This window comes from Sturnira hondurensis, unplaced genomic scaffold, assembly GCF_014824575.4.
Source record: "Sturnira hondurensis isolate 20B ecotype Veracruz unplaced genomic scaffold, ASM1482457v3 Scaffold0023817, whole genome shotgun sequence".
Taxonomy (NCBI): Eukaryota; Metazoa; Chordata; class Mammalia; order Chiroptera; family Phyllostomidae; genus Sturnira; species Sturnira hondurensis.
In genome coordinates this window covers 834,446-856,836 of record NW_028096448.1, presented here as the reverse complement: position 1 = coordinate 856,836, position 22,391 = coordinate 834,446, and the positions used below count along the sequence as shown (strand labels likewise).

Below are 22,391 nucleotides of genomic sequence, written 5' to 3'. Positions count from 1 at the left end.
CCAGCAGAAATGTGACTGGGTGGACCCCAGTGGTTCGGGATTTGAACCTCCTTATCATTAATGAAGTAGTAAATCGGCACTTGGTCCATCAAGCCCCACTATTTCTAGAGTAGATCAAAAACACCTGTATGTGAGCATGTTGTGCTGCGCCATTGATCGAAGCTTCCCTACTTCTGCCCATTCCCTGGTTAAAGGAGCTTAGACTCTTTGCTGCCTGCTGTCTCCACCCTTAAGGATGCAATGCTCTGGGGCCCATGAGCCCTCCCAGCCACAGATGGCCATCAACAAGCTCCACAAACTGTGAATATCCATGGAGATGTTTTAGAGAAGTAGCTGTGGATCAGCTGTTAGGTGTGCCTGTTTAGATGGTCAAATAGGGAAATGGTATAGCAGAAATGAGGTCAAGAACATGGGCTTGGGCCAGACAGAGCGTGAGAAACAAACACAAGTCTGAAAAATGGCAATAACTCTGAGCTAGGGAAGCATTTCACTGCAGAAATCACATCACAGTGACCTAAAAATAATGACTAAGACCGTGGGGACTGCCTTACATGTGGAACTTACTTTTTGTTATTTTTCAGATTGCAAAATTGAAGGGCTGGCCCTTAAGTGGGAAAATAAACCTCGCAAAGTAGTAATAACTGCAAATCTTTCATTTCCTTTGGAAAGCATTAGTCACCTATAAATATGGTAGCTCACTCACTCCTCCCTTCTCTCTCACCTCAGAACACATCAACTATCTCTTTCTGAGGCAGTGGTGAGGAGCAGGAAAATATAAGTGTTCCTACTCCTGGCTCTTATTCATTCTTTTATTGAACAAGTATTTCCATTAACACAGGGCTGGGCTTGCTAGGAAAAGCAAAGTTATATAAGGCCACCCCCCCACCCCCAGCCTATCGGGGACATGTGCTTATTAGTAAGTGGAGATGAGCCATGTATATGAATTATAAGAACAAGCAATGAGAAGTAATACAATGTCAGAACAAATACAAGGAGCCATAGAAACATGGAGGAGGAAGTGATTATATCTTGCTGCACAGTGTGGGAAAGGTGTGCATTGAATCTGGGCCCTAAAGGACTGACTGGATTGGAGCTTTAAAAAATGGGAGAAAGTGGACAACACAGCATAGTCCCAAGGCTAAGTGAGCACAGATCACATTAGAAGAAAGGTCAACGATTCACTCTAAATTGGACCTCTTAGTGAAAGAGAATGACAGGCAATCACCCTGGAACTGCCCTCCCAAGGAGGCTTGTGGATGGCAGGCTAGAGGCAGTTACACATAGTTTAGACACTATGAGATTTGATTGTTGCTGTTGCTGTTGTTTGTTTATTTCTATTACATGGTGGTGGGAGTGAGAAGCATTCGCAACACAGCCAGAGACTTATGCTTTCAAAAGGTTCACTTGACGAGAATGCTTAAAATGGATTGAAATGGCAAGACATGGGAAGCCAAACAGAATAAAACAATATACAAATAGAAGTTATCTAGAATATTCTTTTCATCTAGTTTAATCACATTGTCTTATTCTTCATCCATGGTTATTTCATAGTTCCAGTGTCACCCCACATCTGTGTGCTCAGAGCACCTCCTGCCTGCACTCAGGTGGCCCAGTCCTCCAAGACCTCCATCTCTACAGAATTCTAGTAATCTGATGGGTGCTCACACATACCTGTGTTGTACACAGTCCTGAAAACTGCTCTCCCACAGAGATTGTAGAACCACAATACCTAGTCTTCTGGGCCCAACAGTTCCACTTGGCTCTGCTTTAAGGTTAGCACCCCACCCCCACTACTAACAATGCCAGCACTACTATGGCCTATTGCCCATTAGTCCCCTGTATTAGTAAAAAAAAGAACAATGCTGCTGGCCACTGCAACCCCAGCTAACCCAAAGTATATCACCACCTTGATTTGGTAGACCAGAAATTTGCTGATGTGGTAGGTATCTCTGCTAGTGTGTAATTGCAGGCCAAGTTCAAGTGTTGCACAGATATGCAGCCATAACCCAGCCTTGAGGGAGATATTTTCAGAGTCACTTCTCAATAGCAGTTTGGTAAAGGTGAGGGGTGATTCCTTTCTTCCATACTATGCGTACTCAGGGGAAGACCACAGCAAAGCTGTCAGGGCCCCCAGGTTTAACAATCTTCTAAATTAATGCACCCATTTATACATACATGCTTAAACATACAGACATTATACCCCCAGAATATCTTAAAAACTGCCAGAGGGCTGGACTAAGCTGAGTTCCAGGATCTGCCAGCCACCTCGCCAAATCTAGCATCGACAATACCCTCCTACTCCCACTAGCGCCTTGTGTGAATTCTCTCCCAGAGCCACTGTTACCCTTTTATGAAATACGGCTGTCTCCTGGGACCATCTACAGCTCCATAGTCTCATAACCTCAAATCTTAATGAGGATCAGAATCCCAGCCCCATTTTTCCACAGGACTCCTTAGATGTCATGTAAACTTACATATGAAAATAAATGTAAAAATGCTACACAACTCCCTTAGTTATCACCATTTGGGATGCAGGTTAGCCAGCACACCGAAGAGGAGTGAGTGGTAGTGGGGGCCAGGAGAGGCAGGGGTTATCGACACTTTTCATCCTTTCTGTCCAAACCTGGCTCCTGCTCACCCAAAATGCCTATTACAGAAATTAGAATTAAGAAAACCTGACGATAGATACAGCTGTCCAATCAGAAAGAGAGACATACCTGAGACACGTTGTTGAGGTAACAAAGAGGTTCTGTGGATTAACTGGCATGTAGCAGGCAAAATGAAAAAGGAAATATCAAGGATAAGTCTAAGAATTTTCAACCAGATGCCTGGAAAGATAATGATTCCACTAATAAATGTACAGAAGTTAGAAAAGAAATAGTTTTGGTTTTAAGTAAATGATTCAATTTCAAATCCCATATCTGAGTCTCATTCCAAAAGATCCTGATGTAATTGATTCAGGATATGTTCTGGGCTTCAGAAGTTTTAAAGGCCCTGATTCAATTTTAATCATATCATATCTACCTATCTATCTATCTATCTATCATCTATCTCCTTATTTTTGCTTCACCTAAAATGTATTGAAAGTTAAGTAAATTATGATAGAAATTTATTTTTTAAGACAATGGTAGAAACTCACAACCTAATGTTAAAAATCAGATTTAATTTTTGTAGCTATTAAAGCTAGAAGTTGTTTTTAATATATCATTATTCATATTTGATTAGCTGCATTCTGTATGAGATGAATAGAAAGCCTGGGAAGGTAGGTAAACTGGGGTGTGACACAGGGGTGGTTTTCATGGGCAGCAAGGAACTAAAGTTCCACGTTAAGGAATCACAATGTTACCACTCTCAGGGACATTTTCATTGTGGGAAATCTTCTGCTAACTTGTTGAGTTCATTTACAAATTTGAAGGTAGGTTGTGTTTGTCTCTGTCATTAGATGCAACCATGACCCTCTCATCTGTTTATGTAAGAAGTCAACATAAAATGTGAGACCAGAGGACCCTTTTATTCTATTTATTCTGCTAGGCTAGATACCTATAATATGAGGGATAATACTTTAAGAATTATGTGGGAAGCCCACGAAATCCCTAGCTATCTACTAATTTCAAACTCACAGACTTCCACTATTTCCCTACTGATAGGATACAGAAAATATGCATTTCATGATAATCATTTGACTCTATAATGCTACAAGGTGTGGGATGAGAAGACTGCAAGATTAATTTTTAGTGACCAATGCCTGCCCACCCTGACTCACAGATTCACATGGAAAACAGTTCCAGAAGAATATATATTATTGATAATTCATCAGAGGGTAAGATTCATTGGCTTCATCAAAGTATTGATAAAGTGAACATCAGATTAACTAATTTGGAAGGCTACTGGGTCCATTTCCCAGTTTTCAGGGGCTGTGGTGTCCCTGCTGGTTCAACCAGCTGTAGTGAAGAGCAATTCAAAGGGAACCAGAGATGCTAGTAAGCCACCCATAAAAGCTATTAGCTTTTTTTCTTGTTCTAAATTTTATTGATTATGCTCTTACAGTTGTCCCAAATTTTCCTTCTTTGCCCCCTCTCTATAGAGCAGCCTCCATTCCCTCAGGAAATCCCCCCATCATTGTTCATGTCCACGGTTCTTGCATATAAGTTCTTTGGCTACTCCATTTCCTATACTGTACTTCACATCCACATGGCTGTTCTGCAACTACCTATTTGAACTTCTTAAGTGCCCCCCCACCTCTTCACCCATTCTCCCCATAAACCCCTTGCATCTGGTAACCATCAAAGTGCTCTCTGTATCCGTGATTCTGTCTCTGTTCTCCTTGTTTGCCTAGTTTGTTTTTTAGATTCAATTGTTGGTAGATACATATTTATTACTATTTTATTGTTCATAGTTTTGATCTTTTTGTTAAATAAATACCTTTAACATTTCATATCATAATGGTTTGGTAATGATGAACACCTTTAGTTTTTTCCTGTCTGGCAACTCTTTATATGCCCTTCCATTCTAAATGATAGCTTTGCGAGGTAGCAATCTTAGCTGCAGTTGCCAGGAGCAATTTTAGCTGCAGTTTCCTACTTTTCAAGGCTGAATATTTATTGCCAATCCCCTCTAGTCTGCAAAGTGTCTTCTGAGAAATCAGCTGACAGTCTTATGGGAACTCCCCTGTAGAAAACTGTTTTTCTCTTACTGCTTTTGAAATTTTCTCTTTTTCTTTAACTTTTGGTGTTTTAATGATGATGTGTCTTGGAGAGGGACTCTTTGTATCCATCTTGTTTGGGACGCTCCATGCTTCCTGGACTTGTATGTCTATTTCCTTCACCAAATTAAAGAAGTTTTCTTTCATTATTTTTTCAAATAGATTTTCAATTTCTTGCTCTTTCTCTTCTCCTTCTGGCTCCTTTATGATGCAAATGTTGAAATGATTGAAGTTGTCCCAGCAGCCATATACAGTATCTTCATTTTCTTGGATTCCTTTTTTCTTCTTGTTGTTCTTATTGGTTGGTTTTTGCTTTCTTAGTTCAAAATCATCGATTTGATTCTTGGCTTTATCCAGTCTACTGTTGTTTTCATGTAAATTGTTCTGTATTTCAACTAGTGTATCCTTTGTTTCTGACTGGATCATTTTTACACTATCGAGATCCTCACTAAGTTCTTCGAGCATCCATATAACCAGTATTTTGAACTGCGCATCTGGTAGATTACGTATCTCCATTTTGTTTGTTTATTTTTCTGGAATTCTTATCTGTTCTTTAATGTAGGCCATGTTTTTTTGTCTTCTCATTTTGGCAGTCTCCTTGTGTTTGCTTCTATGTACTATGCAGAGCTGCTATGACTTTTTGTCTTGGTAGTGTGGCCTAATGTAGATGTCCTACAGAGTCCAGTGGGATAGCCTTCCCTATCACCCAAGCTGGGTATTTGAGATGTGCCCTCCATGTGGGCTGAGTACACCCTTCTCTAGTAGTTAAGCCTTGGCCTCCACTTGCAGGTCAATAGGAGAAACTTACCTAGGCCAGTCAGCTGCAAGTATTGTCTGTGACCACTTACCACCAACCTCTGTCCTCTGTGAAGGATCAGCTACGCGGGGGCAGGGTGGTGGTGCTCCTATATGGTTTTTAGCTGTCCAATGGGTACACAAGCCATGGGGTTTCTCAGTGGTACAAGTCAGAGTCAGTCCCACCAGTGTTTTGCTTCATGCCACCCTGCCTGAGTTATAAAGCAGTCTGAGACGGCTGCTATTCACATTGGGCTTGGAAATTCCCAGATGTAGCCAAGCTGTGAATCTAGGCTGGCTGCTGCCAATACCTCACCTGGGGCCACTTAGCAAAAAATATGGGGACTGAGGGCTCACTGAGACGGGCTGTTGATTGTTCGAAAGGATTTAGGAAGTTGTGAAATATGAGCCTAGACCAGTCATTCATAATGGGAAAAGCCACTGTTAACAGCTTGGGTGGGCCCATAAGTTGGGTGTAACTGTGCCTCAGGTGATCTCCAGGGTAGGGCCAACTGTGCTAGCCAGGTTGATGGAGTCTCAGTTGTGGCACCAGCCTGCCAGCTCAGTGGCTTTGTGTGGAAGGTCAGAGAAGGGGCAATGGCTTCTCCCCACCTTTCTGTCTGAGAGAAAGCTATCTCCCAGCTCTTGTCTTAATGCTAGATAGGTCAGTTCCTCCCTGCATGCCACTGATTCCTTTCAAGCTGCTAATCTAATGCTGGAGCTCAGAGGGAATGAGTCTGATTAAGTCCATATGTGGGTTTTTTAAGAAGAACTGCTTGGGACTCCAGGAGTTTCTTCCACAGGTTTTTGCAGCCAGAAGTTAGGGGGATTTATCTTTCTGGCACTGGAACCCTAGACTGGGAGGCCTGGTGTGGGGCTGGGACTTCTTGCTTCTGAGATATCCCTCCTCAATTTTTATCCAGGACATGGATGTAGAATCAGCCTGTTCCGTGTCTCCACCCCTCCTACCAGGTTGGATGGATGTCGTTTCTTCAATTCCATAGTTGTTAGGCTTCCATTCAATTTGACTTCTGGTGATTCTTAGTGATGGTTGTTCTAAAATTTAGTTGTAATTTTGATGTGTTTGTACAAGGAGGTGGGTGATGTTTACCTATGCTGCCATCTTGACTGGAATTCACCAGGCCTTTCCAACAGCCGTTCACTTAAAAACATAAAGAACATGCTGTGTTCTTGCATTTAAGAGACTGATGTGCATGATGATATGATCCTTGTCCTCTAGAGCTTCCAGGCTAGTGAGAAAGACAGTCAAATAAGCAACATGGGTAGGGAAAGAACAAGACATAAGAACCTAACTAAATGGAAGTTAAAGAATGTTCAGGAAATATTTTCTAGTGAAACTAACTTTTAAGCTGAGACTTAAAGCATTCATTATACCATTTAGCTAGACCCAGAACAGGAAGTGTGTCCCAGGATGTGAAAGAGTCAGAGGTGTTCCAAGCAGAGACAGCAGCATGGGTAAAGGTCTAAAAGCTGCAGAACGTGGTGTATTCAAGAAACAGAAAGGGGTTCTATATGGATAGACTGAAGATCTGAGGGTGGATGGGTGGGCCAAGGCAATGCCAGGTGAACTGAGTAAAGGAGCTTGATATTTTCCTAAAGCAATGATGTGTAACTGGAATCAGAGGTGCACCATAAACACGTTTCTCTTTTAGAAAGGTTATTAGATTACTGGTAGCCTATGGTATGGAAAGTGGGTTGAAGGAAGCAAGAAAGCCTAATGAGTAAACAATTCCAGAAACTCAGGTGAGATGAAGGAGCCTAGACTGAGATTATGAAATAAATGCACTGGAGAAACATTTAGATATGATTTTATGGGATCTCCCCTGGGAGCTAAGGAAAAGCTGACACTGACTTAGAAAACAATGATGAATTCGGTTTGGACTTGCTAAGTTAGTCTTCCCTCCCTTTCTCCCTCCCTTCCTTTCTTCCCTTCTCTCACATCATCTCTCCTTCCTCTTCCTCCTCCTTTTTATTCTCCTCCTCCTGTTCTCTCCCCACTCCTTTCCCTCTCCCACTCCATTTTCTTCTCCCTCCCTCTCCCCTTCGACCTATATTCAGGCAAGCCATAAAGAACTGATACCCACTGAGTGCGGCATCTCCTCACTCAGGCCTCTCTGCTGACTGCCTTTCATTAAATACCTGCATTCTTGCCTGATACTTTATTTGAATTTTTATTACTTCCCTCACGGTCAGTTAACATACAACTTTCTTCACACTTTTTCATGAAAGTACAGACTTCATTAGTTTACCTCAGAAACTTTCCAAAACCTCATGCTGAAGGAAACAAAAATTAATTAAATAAACAAATTTTCCAGGCCTCTAGAGGAATGTCCTTATTTATAGATTATCTTATATAAATGTGCTGGAAACTAGGAAGCCCTTATTCCAAGTATATAAAGCAAACAGAGTGAACTAATTAATGCAACCAGTTTAAAAGGTACTCAGATGTCCTCCTGACCCCAAACCCCTAGCCCTAGCTAGCCACTCAGGGCTATTTACTTCCTGGCCCTTGTACATTCTCTGGGCTGTTATGAGAGACAGCTCTGTAGCAAAGGAGTGCTATGTATGTCTTTCTAAAATGCTCTTGTTAATGGCTGCACATTCATAGAATTGAACTATTGGAAATAGTAATTATCATTTGTTTTTAATCTAGCAAAATTTTCATTGCATGAGAGGAGCACCTAGAAAAGTTTGAGGCAGCAGAGTGGTAAGAGTAGGGCCACAACTAGGGACCAAGGGCCAATCCAGCACTGGTATGACCCTAAGAGTGATGCCTCCTTAAATATGCTTAAAAATTGTGTTTATATAATACACACAACAAAATTTTTCAATTTTAACTATTTTTATGTATATGGTTTAGTGGCATTTAGTACATTTTCATTGTTGCACAGCCATCACCCCCATCCATCTCCAGAACTTTTTTCTTCCCACTCAGACTCTGCACCCATTCCCCTAGCCCATGGGAACCACCATTCTACTTTGTGTCTCTATAAATTTGTTAGCTCTAGGTACCTCATATAAGTAGAATCATATAATATTTCATCTCACATAACGTAATATCCTTGAAGTTCATTAATGTTGTAGTGTGTGTCAGGATCTCCTTCCTTTTCAAGGCCAAATAATATTCCATTGGGTGCATACACATTTTATCTATCTGTTGATCCATAGTTGGACTTTGGGTTGCTTCCATGTTCTAGTTACTGTGAATAATACAGCTATGAATGTAGATGTACAAATATCAATTCACGTCCTTGCTTTCAAATCTTTTGGGTACATACCCAGAAGTGGAATTGCTGGGTCATAAAATAATTCTATGTTTACTCTTTTTGAGAAGTTACCATGTTGTTTTCCACAGCAGTTACACCCTTTCACACCAGTAGTGCACACAGGTTCCAATTTCTTCATAACTCCTTCAACACTTGATATTTTCTGCAATTTTAATAGCAGCCATTCTAATAAGTGTGAAGTGATATCTCATTGTAGTTTTGATTTGCATTTCCCTAATGATTAGTGATGTTGTTGGGAAACACAAATGAAATGAAGATGTAAATGTTTTCATGTGATTGTTGGCCATTTTTGTACCTTTTTTTGAGAAATTTCTATTCAAGTCCTTTATTGATTTTTAATTAGGTTGTTTGTTGAGTCGCAGGTGTTCTGTATATATTCTAGAAATTAATTCCTTGTCAGATATATGATTTGCCAATATTTATCTATTCCATAAGTTGCATTTTTGCTCTGTTGATTGTGTCTTTTGATGCACAGAAATGGCCTCTTAAATTTTATGCCACAGGTGCCTCCCTTGCCTTGTCATAGTCCTGGCCCAATATTAGCCTCTGTCTCTTCCACAAGCATTTGACAAGCTTCAAGTATTTGAAACAATCATGATTACACTCGGGGTTCTGAAAGTTTAATAAGCTTTCATAATTTTATTCTTCCATCCTTTGATAACTTGGGGTATACAAATTTGAATGTCCTTTATGAAATATAAACAAGGCTTATCCTAATTGTAACAAGAAATGCATAACCTCAAAAGAAAGGTTGCTGAGAAGACTGCCAGTGTGCTATCCCTAGAGGAAAGAAGCAATATCCTAGGCAATGTCCTATTTTACATGTGTTAACTCCCTTAATCCTTACAATGGCCTTATAAGGTGCGTGATATCTGTACCCCCCCCTTTACACATGAGGGCAAGGGACAGAGAAGGTGAATAACTTGTTGGAAGCAACATGACTGACAGGTGGCAGTGCTAGGATTGAATCATGGAAACCTGGCTCCAGATTCTGTGCTCTTGATCAGTTATAAACTGTAGCTGATGCATCGTCTTCCTCATATTTAATTTCGAAAGTTATTTCAGGCATTGGAATCTTTTAGTGCAGTTGATGTTCAGAAAATTGCATCTTTAGGCTTCACTTAGACATTATGGCTTCTCTCCTAGCATTTATTTCCTTCTCTTGGCCTACAGAAGTGACTTATGTTCTATCCTCACACAAGCAAGACCTGAGCATCCTGTAATTCCATCCATTCTTATTTAACACTCTATTCATTACTATATGGTAAAATTGGGGCCAACAATTAAATCCCAGGCATATTGTGTTAGTGTAATAATGCTCAATCTCTGTCCTTCCTGCCCCAATGTACTTAGAGAGATAATGGAAAACTAGATATACCTCTTAGGTACAGAAATGCAAACCCACTTGTCTGGCTGAGACCCAGAAAAGGGATGCAGTCATAGCAGGTTCCATGTCTCAGCAGGTCGTATCCCTCAGGGAAAGGGATAATTCATGTTCTATATTGTATTTGACTAATGATGTGTCCAATGTCCTCCCGTATTTTTTCACCATCATCAAATTTAATTGATTACATAAACTAGCTAAGCCAAGGCTATGAAATAGAATGTCTCACTGAATTAAATCTATTTAGAAAAGATTCAGTTCTGTAGGTTTGTGAAACATGTTAACTGGTGACAAATACCTGCCATGCCTTCTTTTAATTTGCTTGAGCTAGAACTCATTGATCTAAAAATAAAATAGCTTTCCCCTCTGCTGTCCTAATTACCATGACTTTTCATTTTCTGCAGGGTCCTATGGATCTACTTAAAGACTGGTACATGGGTATATCCGGTGTTAGCCAAACTCAGTGCAGTGGGCCTAGCAGCCTTCTTCTCTTTCAGCTACATCTTTAGTGTCAGCATCTACCTACTTGGAGAGAAGCTCAACCACTGGAAATGGGGTCAGTTTATTTGTATTTTACCTAGAGATACTTCTTCCTTACATTCTCCACTCCTCCTGGAAACAGAGGAGAAACTAGTTCAAAGCAGAAAGCAGTGATGCTTGATGCCTTTGCCCAAGGACTCAGACAGGTCTTATCAAAGTAGCCAGAGGGAAAGACTGGGGGAAGTTCATACTCTATCAGAGAACCCCATGAAATTGTCTCCCCTTCTACCAAAAATGACACCTCATTTAACTTCAAGGCTAAAAATAATCTTTAGAGAACTTAGGACCCAGAGAGTAAGGTGTCACCACTCCCAGCATGAACAAATGGCTTCTCAGTCCCCCTCCCTTAAGTGAGTCCTTGAGAGATACAGGATGTTTAAATGTCAAGGTTTTGTTGTTATTGTTATTAGTTTGTTTTAATTTGGTTTGGCTTGGCTTTGAAGAAAATGATCCTTTCGGCTCTTTCAACCTCAGCAGTGCCCCCCCCCCCCCCCCCCCCGTGAGTTCCTTCCCCTCTCCCATTAGGTTGCTTCTCAAACTTTAGTAAAGCACTTACCAGAAAAGATCACACCCTGTACTTGAGACTGAAACTCTCATTTAGACGGCAATGTGAATATGTCAGCAAGCTGAGCTTTCTAATTATTGGTGGGTAGAACAGTGTTACTTCTTCATACAAAAAATTAATCTCAAGTGACTTTAAAATAAAAAATTTTATTGTCCCTGCTTCCCTCACTACCCCAACCCCCCAAATATTATTTTGTTGGAAAATTAACCACCAAAAAGTCAGGTTGCAAAATGCTCATGATTTATTTCCCTATCCAAAGAGAAGTGCAGGAACTGTACCCTGATTTTGTATATAAGGACAGCAAGAGTCACATACAGTCCCCCACATCACACACCCACATGCCATTCTGTTCTATCAAAATAGAAATGGCAGAAGTGGCATCTTCCGCCCAATCTATGAACTAGTGTGAAAACATAAGCTGTGTCTGAAAAAAAAACCACAACAGTTTCAGAAGTTTCAGCACAAGAGTGTACATTTCCGAGAGGAGAATGGAACCCTGGATAAATCAGCATGCATTGGCTTTTTCACATGTTTTCTACTTGTGGAGAATTTAACCAGTTAAGAAAGTCCCAAAGGCAATATCCTTTTTGAAAGCAAACACTTAAAAAGTGGAATACTAAAAATTACTCCCAAAATCAGGACTCCAAATCACAGGGAACTATCCAGAAAAAAAAATGTGTTAACATTTCAGATGTGTTGACATCTAATTCTAACTAGTTTTGGCTCCTTGAAATTCTGAGTAAAGATTTCTGAAGCCTTCCCCAAATCTTTGTTAAAAAAAAGAAAACAAGAAAGAAGAAACTAATCCATTTAAAATTGGGCGAATAAAAATGTGCAGAGAAAAATCGATTACTCAGAGCTCAGAGAACAATAACTTTTTACTAAATCAGTTGTATTTAGTCCAATAATGATTAATTTTTAAATTGTTAAACAGTGACTTCAAAACATCCATTAAATTACAAAACAAAATTTTCACTATATTTAGTACTACTGATTCACTATTTCCAAACTCTTTTTAATAAGTCTGGTTGTTCAAGTGCTATATCTAGTTTTTCACCACAATTAGGACCCATGAGCAGACAGGCTAGCATCACCATGTGGGCCCTCATTTGCATTGTGCATCTATGAATGTTTGTGAGGGACAGATTACTGTAAATAGATGGGGACTGCTGTGTCTCTTATCTCTCCTGATTTTTAACTCCTTAAGGATAGAATGAATAAAAAGTCATTCATGATATACAGCATGAGTAGTAGTAGATATATAGCATCAGAGTAGTATCGTAAATGTGTTAAATTCAAAACATATCTTAATTACAAATGGTTGAATAAACATTAAAAGAGAAATCAGAGCCCTGGCTGGATAGCTCAGCTGATTACAGCATCCTTCTGAAATGCCAAGGTTCTGGGTTGAATCTCTCTCTCTCTCTCTTAAAATTCCAATAGCAGTGAATACTTATAAATTGCCTAAAATTAAACAGAGCTGTTTATGCAAACACATTTTGCCATGTCCTAGTCTGCTTAAACCACTAAGGTTTCCCTCAACTGTGTAACCTGTGTTAAGACTATTCAGATGACCCCTAAGTAAGGGCAACAACATGTCTCCATGTAGTTTTGTGTCCATGGGCATATAGTATCACATTGTCTTGGCTTGGACAGTCAATTGTATGGTTCCCCTATTTCTGAGTTCTCCAAAACTTCTCTTCTGGATCTATGGGAACACCTACTAAGTAGCCACCTACTCTGTCCAAATTCAGCACTGATTTTACTTTCTCACCTCCTTCCACAGCCTGAGACTCCTTTGATGAGGACAGAAACTCAAAGGAGTGTATTGGTGATGCTGTGGGAAACCATGGTTAGGAGAAAGGTTCTGTACCAGACTGCCTGGGTTCCTAACTTGTCCTTAACCCAGAACTTACTTACAAGAGACCTTATACTCTTGTAGATCTCTGACACTTTGCAAGGCACTCAGTGTCTTCTTGTTTCAGTTTTCTCTTATGCATCATGAAGACAGTATTGGTACCCACCTCCTAGGATAATGGAAAACCATATATAAATGAATTGGGAAGTGTCAGGTGCCAAGAATGGGGCCTAGCATGTAGAGTTAGTCACTATTGCTGTTAATCTCATTCTTCTTCAGCAAAAATGTGTGACCTTATTTTCTAAGTGGATATTCTAATCCTCTCCTGCTAATTTATGCATAAATTACCAGTTACCCTAGCTAAGGCAATTAAAAGCAACAACCACCTAAATGAATGCAAATTGACAGAGATGGTGCAGTTCCTGAAGAATTTATTGTGAAATAGGAGGTCAAGCTAATTCAAGCTAGAATTAATTGGACTCTCTGCTTCTGAAATCCTGAGACCCATTATGCCCTTAGTTGGGTGTCACTAGCCAAGTACTGAGCAGTCAAGAAGTATCAGTCAAGACCCATCTAATATGCAGGTATCTCTCTAGCAGTAGTTCTTGACCTTGACTGCACATTATGAAATAATTAGGCAAAGTTTAGAAATACGAGTATAGAGTAATGGACAATGAACTGACTGCCTCCTGGCTGTACCTACTAATGTAGGAGGCCTTCTATTTTAGCCTGGGAGCCCATGACCCCTCTACTTACATCCAGGAGGGATATGGGCTGAGGTCCTAGACCATAGATCCTTTCCTCCTAAGAATAGTTCATCAACTGAAAATTTCAGCCTGGCCAAGTGACCTCACGATGGTGTCTTGGGAAGAATGAATTAAGAATGAAGAATGAATGATGGTGACTTTCTTTAATACTATTTGCTCTAGAGCAGATTTTTAAAAAGATTTTATTTATTTATCTTTAGAGGAGAAGGAAAGGGAAGGAGAGAAGGAAAGAAACATCAATGTATGGTTGCCCCCAGTGAGTCCCCTGCCAGGAACTGGCCTGCAACCCAGGCATGTGCCCTGACTGGGAATCGAACTGCGATCGTGTGGTTTGCAGGCCCGCTGGAGCAGATTTTTTAAAAGGAGATTTTATTGTTAAAAGCTGCTTAGAGGCCATCTAGTCTACCTTCTTGCTTTTATCCATGAAGAAATCTGTTACAAGGTCTGCCTTGCATGTTGTCCCTGATCATTTCATAACAAAAGAATCTTATCATGAGATGATTCTTCATGTATTTTTAAAGCACTTGTGCCTTTCTTGTCCTAACTTCTCCGCCCTGAACAATCTCCTCTAGATTATTCCTCATTCTTCTTCCTTGGCCTCTTTCCCCTCAAGGCTTTCTCCAGCAGCCCTCGGCTCCATTTATTTCCTGCAACTTTTGCACTGTGACTGTACTCATCAATGCTCAAATCTCATTCCTGTAACACTTCATACCCCTCAACCATCTGCCTTCTCACCCTTTTCCAAGCCAACTAGCTAAAATGAGGCACATGTTCTTCAAATTTTCAATTCAAAGTCTAGCAGTAGCTTTTGTAGTTATAGATACTTAGGTGTAAATCTTTGTGAATTGTATGTTTTCACTTACGCTGTGTTCTGACTATTGGAATAATAAGATATATAATTACATATGGTATCCATAGTGATACTGATTATGGTTCCTTTACCATGCCAGCAGAAAATGTTTGGATCTTACATAAGATGATCATTAAGTGTTTGGCCTAAAATATCTCTATTCCTTAGTACTAACAGAGGATGAAGAAAGAACTAAACTCAAAAGTGGACCTACCACCCTAACCACCAAACAAGGGGTGTTCCACTAGGAAAACCCCCCATCAACAAAGAAAAGGATAACAAACAACATTATTCCCCAAAGTTTGAAATCCATTTTATGAACCCTGTTTGGATTATATAATATGATCTAAGTCAACAGTTTTATCTCTAGCCATTCACTGTGGAAACACAGTAAGAGGAATTTTGAAGATTCAGAGAAGCCTAGAAACTGCTCAGCCCCATGAGAATGCAAGACTAAGGACCCACCCCCACTGGCTAGAAACAAAAAAAGGAAATATTATTTCTGTTATATTCACACCATGTAAGTTTATACAGAAGGAAACTACTGTTGGAGTTCCACACAGATACACTTTGGAGGAGAATGCCTTCTCTAGCACGTTGGTGGGTATGTGAGAGATTTCCTTAAATTACATCCTCTTGCCTTGGAATCATGTCCTCAACTTCCCACTGCCTCAAGTCACAGTGAATGTCTTCCTATGTAGGAACACCTGTTCAGAAAACTCTGAAGTCTGAAGTCTCTTTCTGTTCTAATTTTCACAGGTGACCTGGGTCAGTCAAGGAAGAAGACGTGATTATATGCTGTTTTGCAAGAACTAAAAAGGAAGAAAACATGAACGTTTTCTTAATCTTTTTTTTTTATCTGGTGGGGGGAGGTGGTGGAGAAACATAAGAAAGTAGAAAGGACAGTAAACAATATTTAAATTTAATAAGAGGGTTATGAAGGTAGATTAATTTGAGGACTCCTGGATTTTGAAAGGCTTACTGGACATGCCAAAAATAACTCCTGCTGTTTCAGAATTTGTTACCTTCATCTGACCTCTGTGGAGGACAGTCTGTGGTCAAAATCTGGACATAGGCCAGAGAAACTCATAATTCAGTGTTAGAGAATGTTTAGACAGAGAAAAGAATTTAGAATCATTCAAACTCTTTACAGAGGCAGTTGTTGCAGACCTAGATGAGAAGTTACCTGCACGAGGTCAAAGACTTAGCGTGAGAACTAAGATGAGAGCGTTTGTCTCCTAGATATGTTAATTCCCAGTCTTGTGCCATTTTTTAATAATCCCAACTTTCCTAAAAATAAGCATTTTTATAAGCTAGCTATTTTCATGGACTGCTCATCTGTTGTTTTTTCCCCCTCAATCTGGATAGAAGTGTAGGGAGATGGCAGCTACTAAAGTTGTCTACCTGGTATGGTATAACAGCAAATTACTTGGGGCAATGAGAAAATAAGTTATAAAAAGTATTAGGAAATCTGTCCCCCTTGTGGGCAAGCACTCTGGGAAGGTATAAACACTGAACCTGGTGACACTGTCAAAATCTCTTCTATTCAAGTATTGATTAACTTGTCAAATAAGTGTATATATTTTACTTGGGGAACAGTCTAGCTGGGAAATGATATGGTTATGAGAAGTGCAGAGAGGGCTTTGGAGCAAATCACTTTACTGAGTTAATTTATGATTTAACAAAGCTGACTGACAGTAAGCACATTAATAGACCCTGGTTTGACTTTCCTAGTGGAATTTCCTAGGTCTTACAGGCATATTTGGTAAAGAATACAAAGGATAAATGTCTAGTGACTGATAGAGATAGTCAAATCTAGTAGTGTGTTGTAAGGCCCAGGGAGATTGGGTTGTGGGCACCAGGGTAAATTGTACTTGGGCTTCACAACCAAATATAGTACAGGAGAAATTTGGTGAAAACGGATAAAATCTGGTAAGACTGTGCCTGGGACCAAATAAAACTTTGGTTGCTACATAATTGACCATTGTGCAATATATATTCCAGCACTAGAAATTCCTCAAAAATATCAAGCGTGGTCTTGCAGGATTAGGGAAGAGAACAGGCTATACCTGCAGGGCAAGCAGTGTAAGGGAAGACTAGGGTGGACACCAAGAAACCTGCTTGGTCCCTACTCCTCTACACTCATGTAGATATGAACCTCAAGTATTTCCAGATTGAGCTGGAGACACCTCCGCTTTTCCTGTACCTGCTGCTTCTTGGCTGCTCAAAGCACCTGGTCTCAACAGGAGCCCAAAAGCAGTAGTCACAGTGGAAATTCCCCAAATACAAAGCCCACCTGGATCACCCAAATTTTCCACATCCCAAAGGTGAATGTGGCTGCATGCTTCTCAGAGTCATAGTAAGCTCTTGGCTGGGATGAACATGCAGTTTTCTATTTGTGGCTTTACTGTCCTCAGGGCCAACTTAAACCTTCATTGCTGCCCGAATGGCCATTATGAATTATGTATCCCAACACCAGAAATACCACAGAACCATTTCCCATTGAGCACAACGCACCTTGGTACTGCTGTAACTTTAGAAAAGAGAAGCAACAAAATACCTATAAAGAATATTGATTAAACATTCATTAAAAGGTATGAAGTGCCTACATAAGACTGCATTAGGTTATTAGTGCTTAAAAAACAATACATTAGGCTATTAATGCTTAAAGAACAATATAAAAGATGAGATAACTAGCCATAGTGTTTGTATTGCATCATGTGATTTACAACCATACCTACCACCATGATCTTATTTATCCTCACAGAAATATTATAAGCAGAAAATGTATTATGCTCTCATTTTTCAAATGGGTAAACTGAGTTTCTGATTGGTGTGCTGGTAAATGTTTACAAACCAACTCTCTAGAAAAACATGTTATGGTTCTGCTTTATAGGGCGTGCCCATTCCCATGGTATAAACACTCTACCATGGCCTTGTTCACACTATCAACCATCACTGAATGCAGAGTTGGGGAGAGATGAACAACACTTGGTCTTGGCAGGTCTGTACAAGCTGGCTCCAATTCAGCACTGGGTTCAGAGGAGGGAATGGACTGGTCTGAGGTTACACAGACGGTTGCCTCTTGAGCCCACCTTCATTTTTATTACAAGCAGAGCAGTAACTGGTCTGTAAACCTTTATTTACAGAAGCAGGAGTGCCTGTATGTTTACAAGGCAAAAGCAGGTGGTCAGGGGACAAAAACTTAGTGGAAACTCTCACCCATGCATACAGGCAGAGGTAGGAGCAACACCACCCCATGGACCTCACAGGTCCCTGTGCTTGTTATGTTCTGGAGGCTCTGTCTCACGTGTGAAATCAACTTTGAATTTGGGAACAGACGTATTATGTTTGCCTAAACAATATATTAGCTCTACCCTTTCCAAAAGAGTCATGCATTTCTCAAGCCATTTCTGGCTCCTCTGCACCTACTCGCAATACTTGTCATGAGAAGAAGTCAGTCCCATTGACTATAATCCCCAAACATGTTGTGGGTGCACATGGGGGGTGGGAGCAGGCCAAGGAACAGCCAGGGTGAGACCAGGCCTCCCAGAAGGCCACCTGGCTGAGCACTGAACCCATCCCAAAACTGGGCTTCCCCCCTCCGAGGGCCAAGTGTCAGAAACCAGAATCCACATTCAGACATTGTTTTCCTTTCTCATGCAGTTGGTGGAGCTTTTTTTTTTTAATAAAGCATTTGAGTAGGCAGCAAAGCCCATCAGGACTGTTTATTTATAGCTGTGGATTTTCAATGCTGTATAAATTAGGAACCATTGCTGAATAAGGCCCATGCCCACTCACACACGCAGAGCCGCTGTGAGTCCTTTCACAGAGTTTAACTGTACACAGTCTAAAATGGGAGAAAATGACATGCTCCAAGTCAAATGACAGAGTCACAGCTAAACTGCAAAGCAGAAAACCAGCAATTATTTTTCCTCAGCACAATATGGGGAGTACGACAGGTGCAATTATCCAATATTATTTAACAGCACTGGTTCACAGTATAGGAAGAAAATAAAGGTTTCTATTTCTTGGAGGGAAAAAAAAAAAAAGAGAAAGGACCTGCCTTCTAGCTCCTGCTTCTATGGATTAAGCTGTGTTACATAAATTGAAATGGGCCAAGATTCCAAAAAGGAAAGAGAACTACCTTTTCCTTCACCTTTCCTCCTGAAAATTCACAACCTGTGCCATTAGGGACTTCTGAGAAAAGACCCCTTGCTTTGGGGACCCTGAATATCCTCCTTTGAAGCAGTGGCTCCAGGTAAGATTTCGAGGAAGGTTGGGTTTGCTGAGCTCCTGTCCCTGAGAGGGAAACCCTCTCCTGCATTCACTCTCCCTCCCTCAGTTGAATTAAGATGAGGTTAAAGAGTAGGCAGCCCACAAAGAATAATTTTCATTACCTTAATAAGGTTTCCCCCCTTTAGCCTCCAGAACACTTTCATTCCTACTCCTAAGCCTTTCCTTAAACTGATCACCCTGCCTGGAAAGACCTCTCTTCTTCCAGCTACTATTGAATAAATGTATTGTCTTCAGAGCTTCAGAACCTAGTGGAGCATCATTTTCCAGTTCTCCTAAAAAGTTTTCTCTTTGTTCTCCAGGCACTGGGTTCATTCCCTTCTTGATACTCTCACCACAGGCCATGTCAGCCCTACACAGTGTTCTGTCACTCTCTTCTCAATCTAGCCTTTGGCTTTTGTTTCTTGGACAGTATGGACTGCTGGAAAGAACATAATCTTCAAAACCAGACCAAACTCGAATCTAAATCCCGACTCCACCTCTCACAATTTATATAGAACTTGGGGAAAATAGTTTATTTTCTGAGCCTTAGTCTTGAAATCACATGATAATACCCACCACAATAAGATTTAAAGTCTTAGAAGGAAGCAAGTGCTTGGCACCCAAGTTTCCTCAGCCTACTCTGCTTAACTGCGAACTCATTGAGGCCATGGGTCATGTTTGTATCTCCTACAAGGCCCATCTCAGCACCTTGAGAACACACTGAAAATATGAACTAACTAAAGGATACTAACACCTTCTTAATTTTATAGGCTTCCTCACCTAATATCTTCCTCCTCTCCTAGAAATTGAAATTCTCAACACAGGACTCCCTATTTCATCTAAGATGTTCTCTCCACTTGTATATCCCAGAATCCTATTAACAATGATGATCAAGTTATAGTTTCATGTGACCTAGCAGTAGAAAGTACACTGATAAAATGGGACACAGGACAAATAAATTCTGATAGAGAGACAAAGGAGGAATGGCCTGGAGAATAAAGATAGCAGCAGGTGAAGCTCCAGACTGGACAACTGAATGGCCCTGACTACCCCAGGGATAGGTTGTGGGTAAAAGGCTTCAGATCGGGAGACTGATCTTTAGCATAAAAGTGGGACAGGGGGAGCACTGAAAACAAATCTTTACATCAATTTATTTTCATTTAGGGGCCTGCTCACTCCTTCCTTGCAGATGTTATCTGTTGTCATTAAGATTTGGTCTGGTCTGACTCAATTTATCATACTGGAGGCTTCTTCAGCCTCTGCTGAAGGGTGATTCTTCAAGGACCACGGAAAGGGTCTCGGCTCTTACAGCCACCCCATAAGTCTTGCTAATGTAAAAAAAAAATCCCACAACAGGGATAAAGCCTACCATTTAGAGACATGAAGAGACAAATTTAGCATGTAAATACTTAGAGGTGACCTATTGACTTATACTCATTCATGTTCAATTATCAGTGAAAGATATGTCATGATTTGAAAGCAAGTATTAATATGGAGAGGCATGCTTGGCACAGTGAAAATGAGGATATTGTAAGGAAAAGAACAGCTGCAGAGAGGGTCCGCTTCAGACTTCAAGAACAAACCTTGCCTACTCCACAACATTTTATTATATGAGTTGCCAAGAAAAGACTGGGAATGTATCTCGGCTCTCCAGCTAGCCTCTCTGAGAGTGCTAACCCACAGTTCATGTACCCCAAAAGGGAGCTAGACAGCCATCTCTGCCACTGATGGGCCAACAAAATTCTGCATGCCTTTGGAGAAGTAGAAAGAGGAGGCACAGCTGTGACAGACATGTCACTCAGTTTCTAGGCTTGGTTAGGCACACTACAGGAACTTAAACTTGTTTTATGGCTGAGGAGAGGAGTGAGCATTGGGTTGTCATCATTTTAAAGGAGAGAGGTGGCAGAGTACAGAAAGAAATTTGAATTTCATTGGCTTATGAGAAGATTTAGCCAGGGTGTAAGTTGCCCAAGATTTCTTCTTCCCCAAATATCTTACCAACCAGTTCCAGAGCCACTGAAGTGTTAGGGGAACTGACAGTTATTAAAGCCAAGGAACATACCTTTTTCACCACTGTATACTCCACCCAGAGCATCGTGCATAATACACAGTAGACTTCAAATGCATATTTGATGCTTGGGAAGATTTAAGTAACATGCCCACGTATCTCATGCAAGCATTAGGATTCAAATTTACATCTATTTGACTCAAATACTCCAATTGTTTCCACTCCACAAATGGCTTTTAATATTTCCTGATATCTTCAGAAATGCATTTTACATCATGACCCAGTAGAAACACAAATGCGGGCTTTTAATTTGTATGATTAGCCCCTTTATTTTCTACCCTATAATCTTCTATCATTTGAAATATACTGTGACCATTAAATTGATTTCTGAATCCAACAATAGGGTTGCAACTGGTAAGTTGAACAACACTGCACTCCAGCATATTGTAGGATTCACTGAATAAGTAATTATAAAGTGCCTACTATGTGTTTGGCCCTAGTCATGTGTATACCATAGAATGGGGACAGGGGTATGGTGGTCATTGTCCAGGCCATCTGCATTAGAATTGGAGGTTTCCATCCTTTCATCCTGTAGCACTTCAGGGAATGAAGAACCAAGCACTGTTTTTCCAGCTAGCTCATTTGCAGCTGCACTACTAGACTGAACTCCTTTGAGATGCAGACAGGAAGAAGAGAAAAAAAACACTTCCTCTATAAGAGCTTACAAAATCTACCTCTGAGGTTTAAGTCTGAGGTTTATATCTGAGTGAGCAGATATATTTGGTTACATTTTAAAAATTTGTTTTTACTCAATGCTTAATTTTGCTAAGCCTCAAATTATAAAGTTAGAGGATTGTAGAGTTAGGAAAACAAATATTGTATGATTTTACCTTGCCAGAAATCTGGTGCACAATTCTGAAAACTCTGAATCTAGGCATTTTTTATTCCATTTGAAATTTCTTCTAACAACATAGTAAAGTGTACCCACACCATCTTATGTACATGCATTAATTCAATTTTGCCAATTATTTAAGTCATGTGAGTATATGCAATTCTTTTTATTATAAAACAGATTGTATTGCCATTGTATGTATTTTCATCTGCTAAACTTCTTCCCCTCATGACCTTTTGGTGCCTTCACATGTTACCAAACTAAAAGCAAGAGGCCAAGGGATCTATCTGCAACCAAGCCAGTCAGAGTTTCCCTGCAAAACAATGTGATTTCCTGGGTAAGCTTTACATTGAAGGAGAGAAAAGACCTGTTGCAAAATATCCTTCCAACTCACAGATGAACTCTCAGGCTCACCTGGGAGCCATCTTAGACTCCACATGGAAT

General features: G+C 40.4%; 1 protein-coding gene across 2 annotated transcripts in view; it reads left to right on the top strand.

Annotated features, from left to right (window-relative positions):
- Positions 1–16,498, top strand: part of ADTRP (androgen dependent TFPI regulating protein) — a 99,051-nt gene extending 82,553 nt beyond the window's left edge. For both annotated transcript variants that reach the window (XM_037037959.1, XM_037037958.1), the window contains exons 6-7: positions 10,594–10,745; positions 15,529–16,498. In XM_037037959.1, the coding sequence (XP_036893854.1) occupies positions 10,594–10,745; positions 15,529–15,560 (184 nt within the window). In that variant the 3' untranslated portion in view covers positions 15,561–16,498. The remainder of the gene's footprint in view (positions 1–10,593; positions 10,746–15,528) is intronic.
- Positions 16,499–22,391: the final 5,893 nt, after the last annotated feature.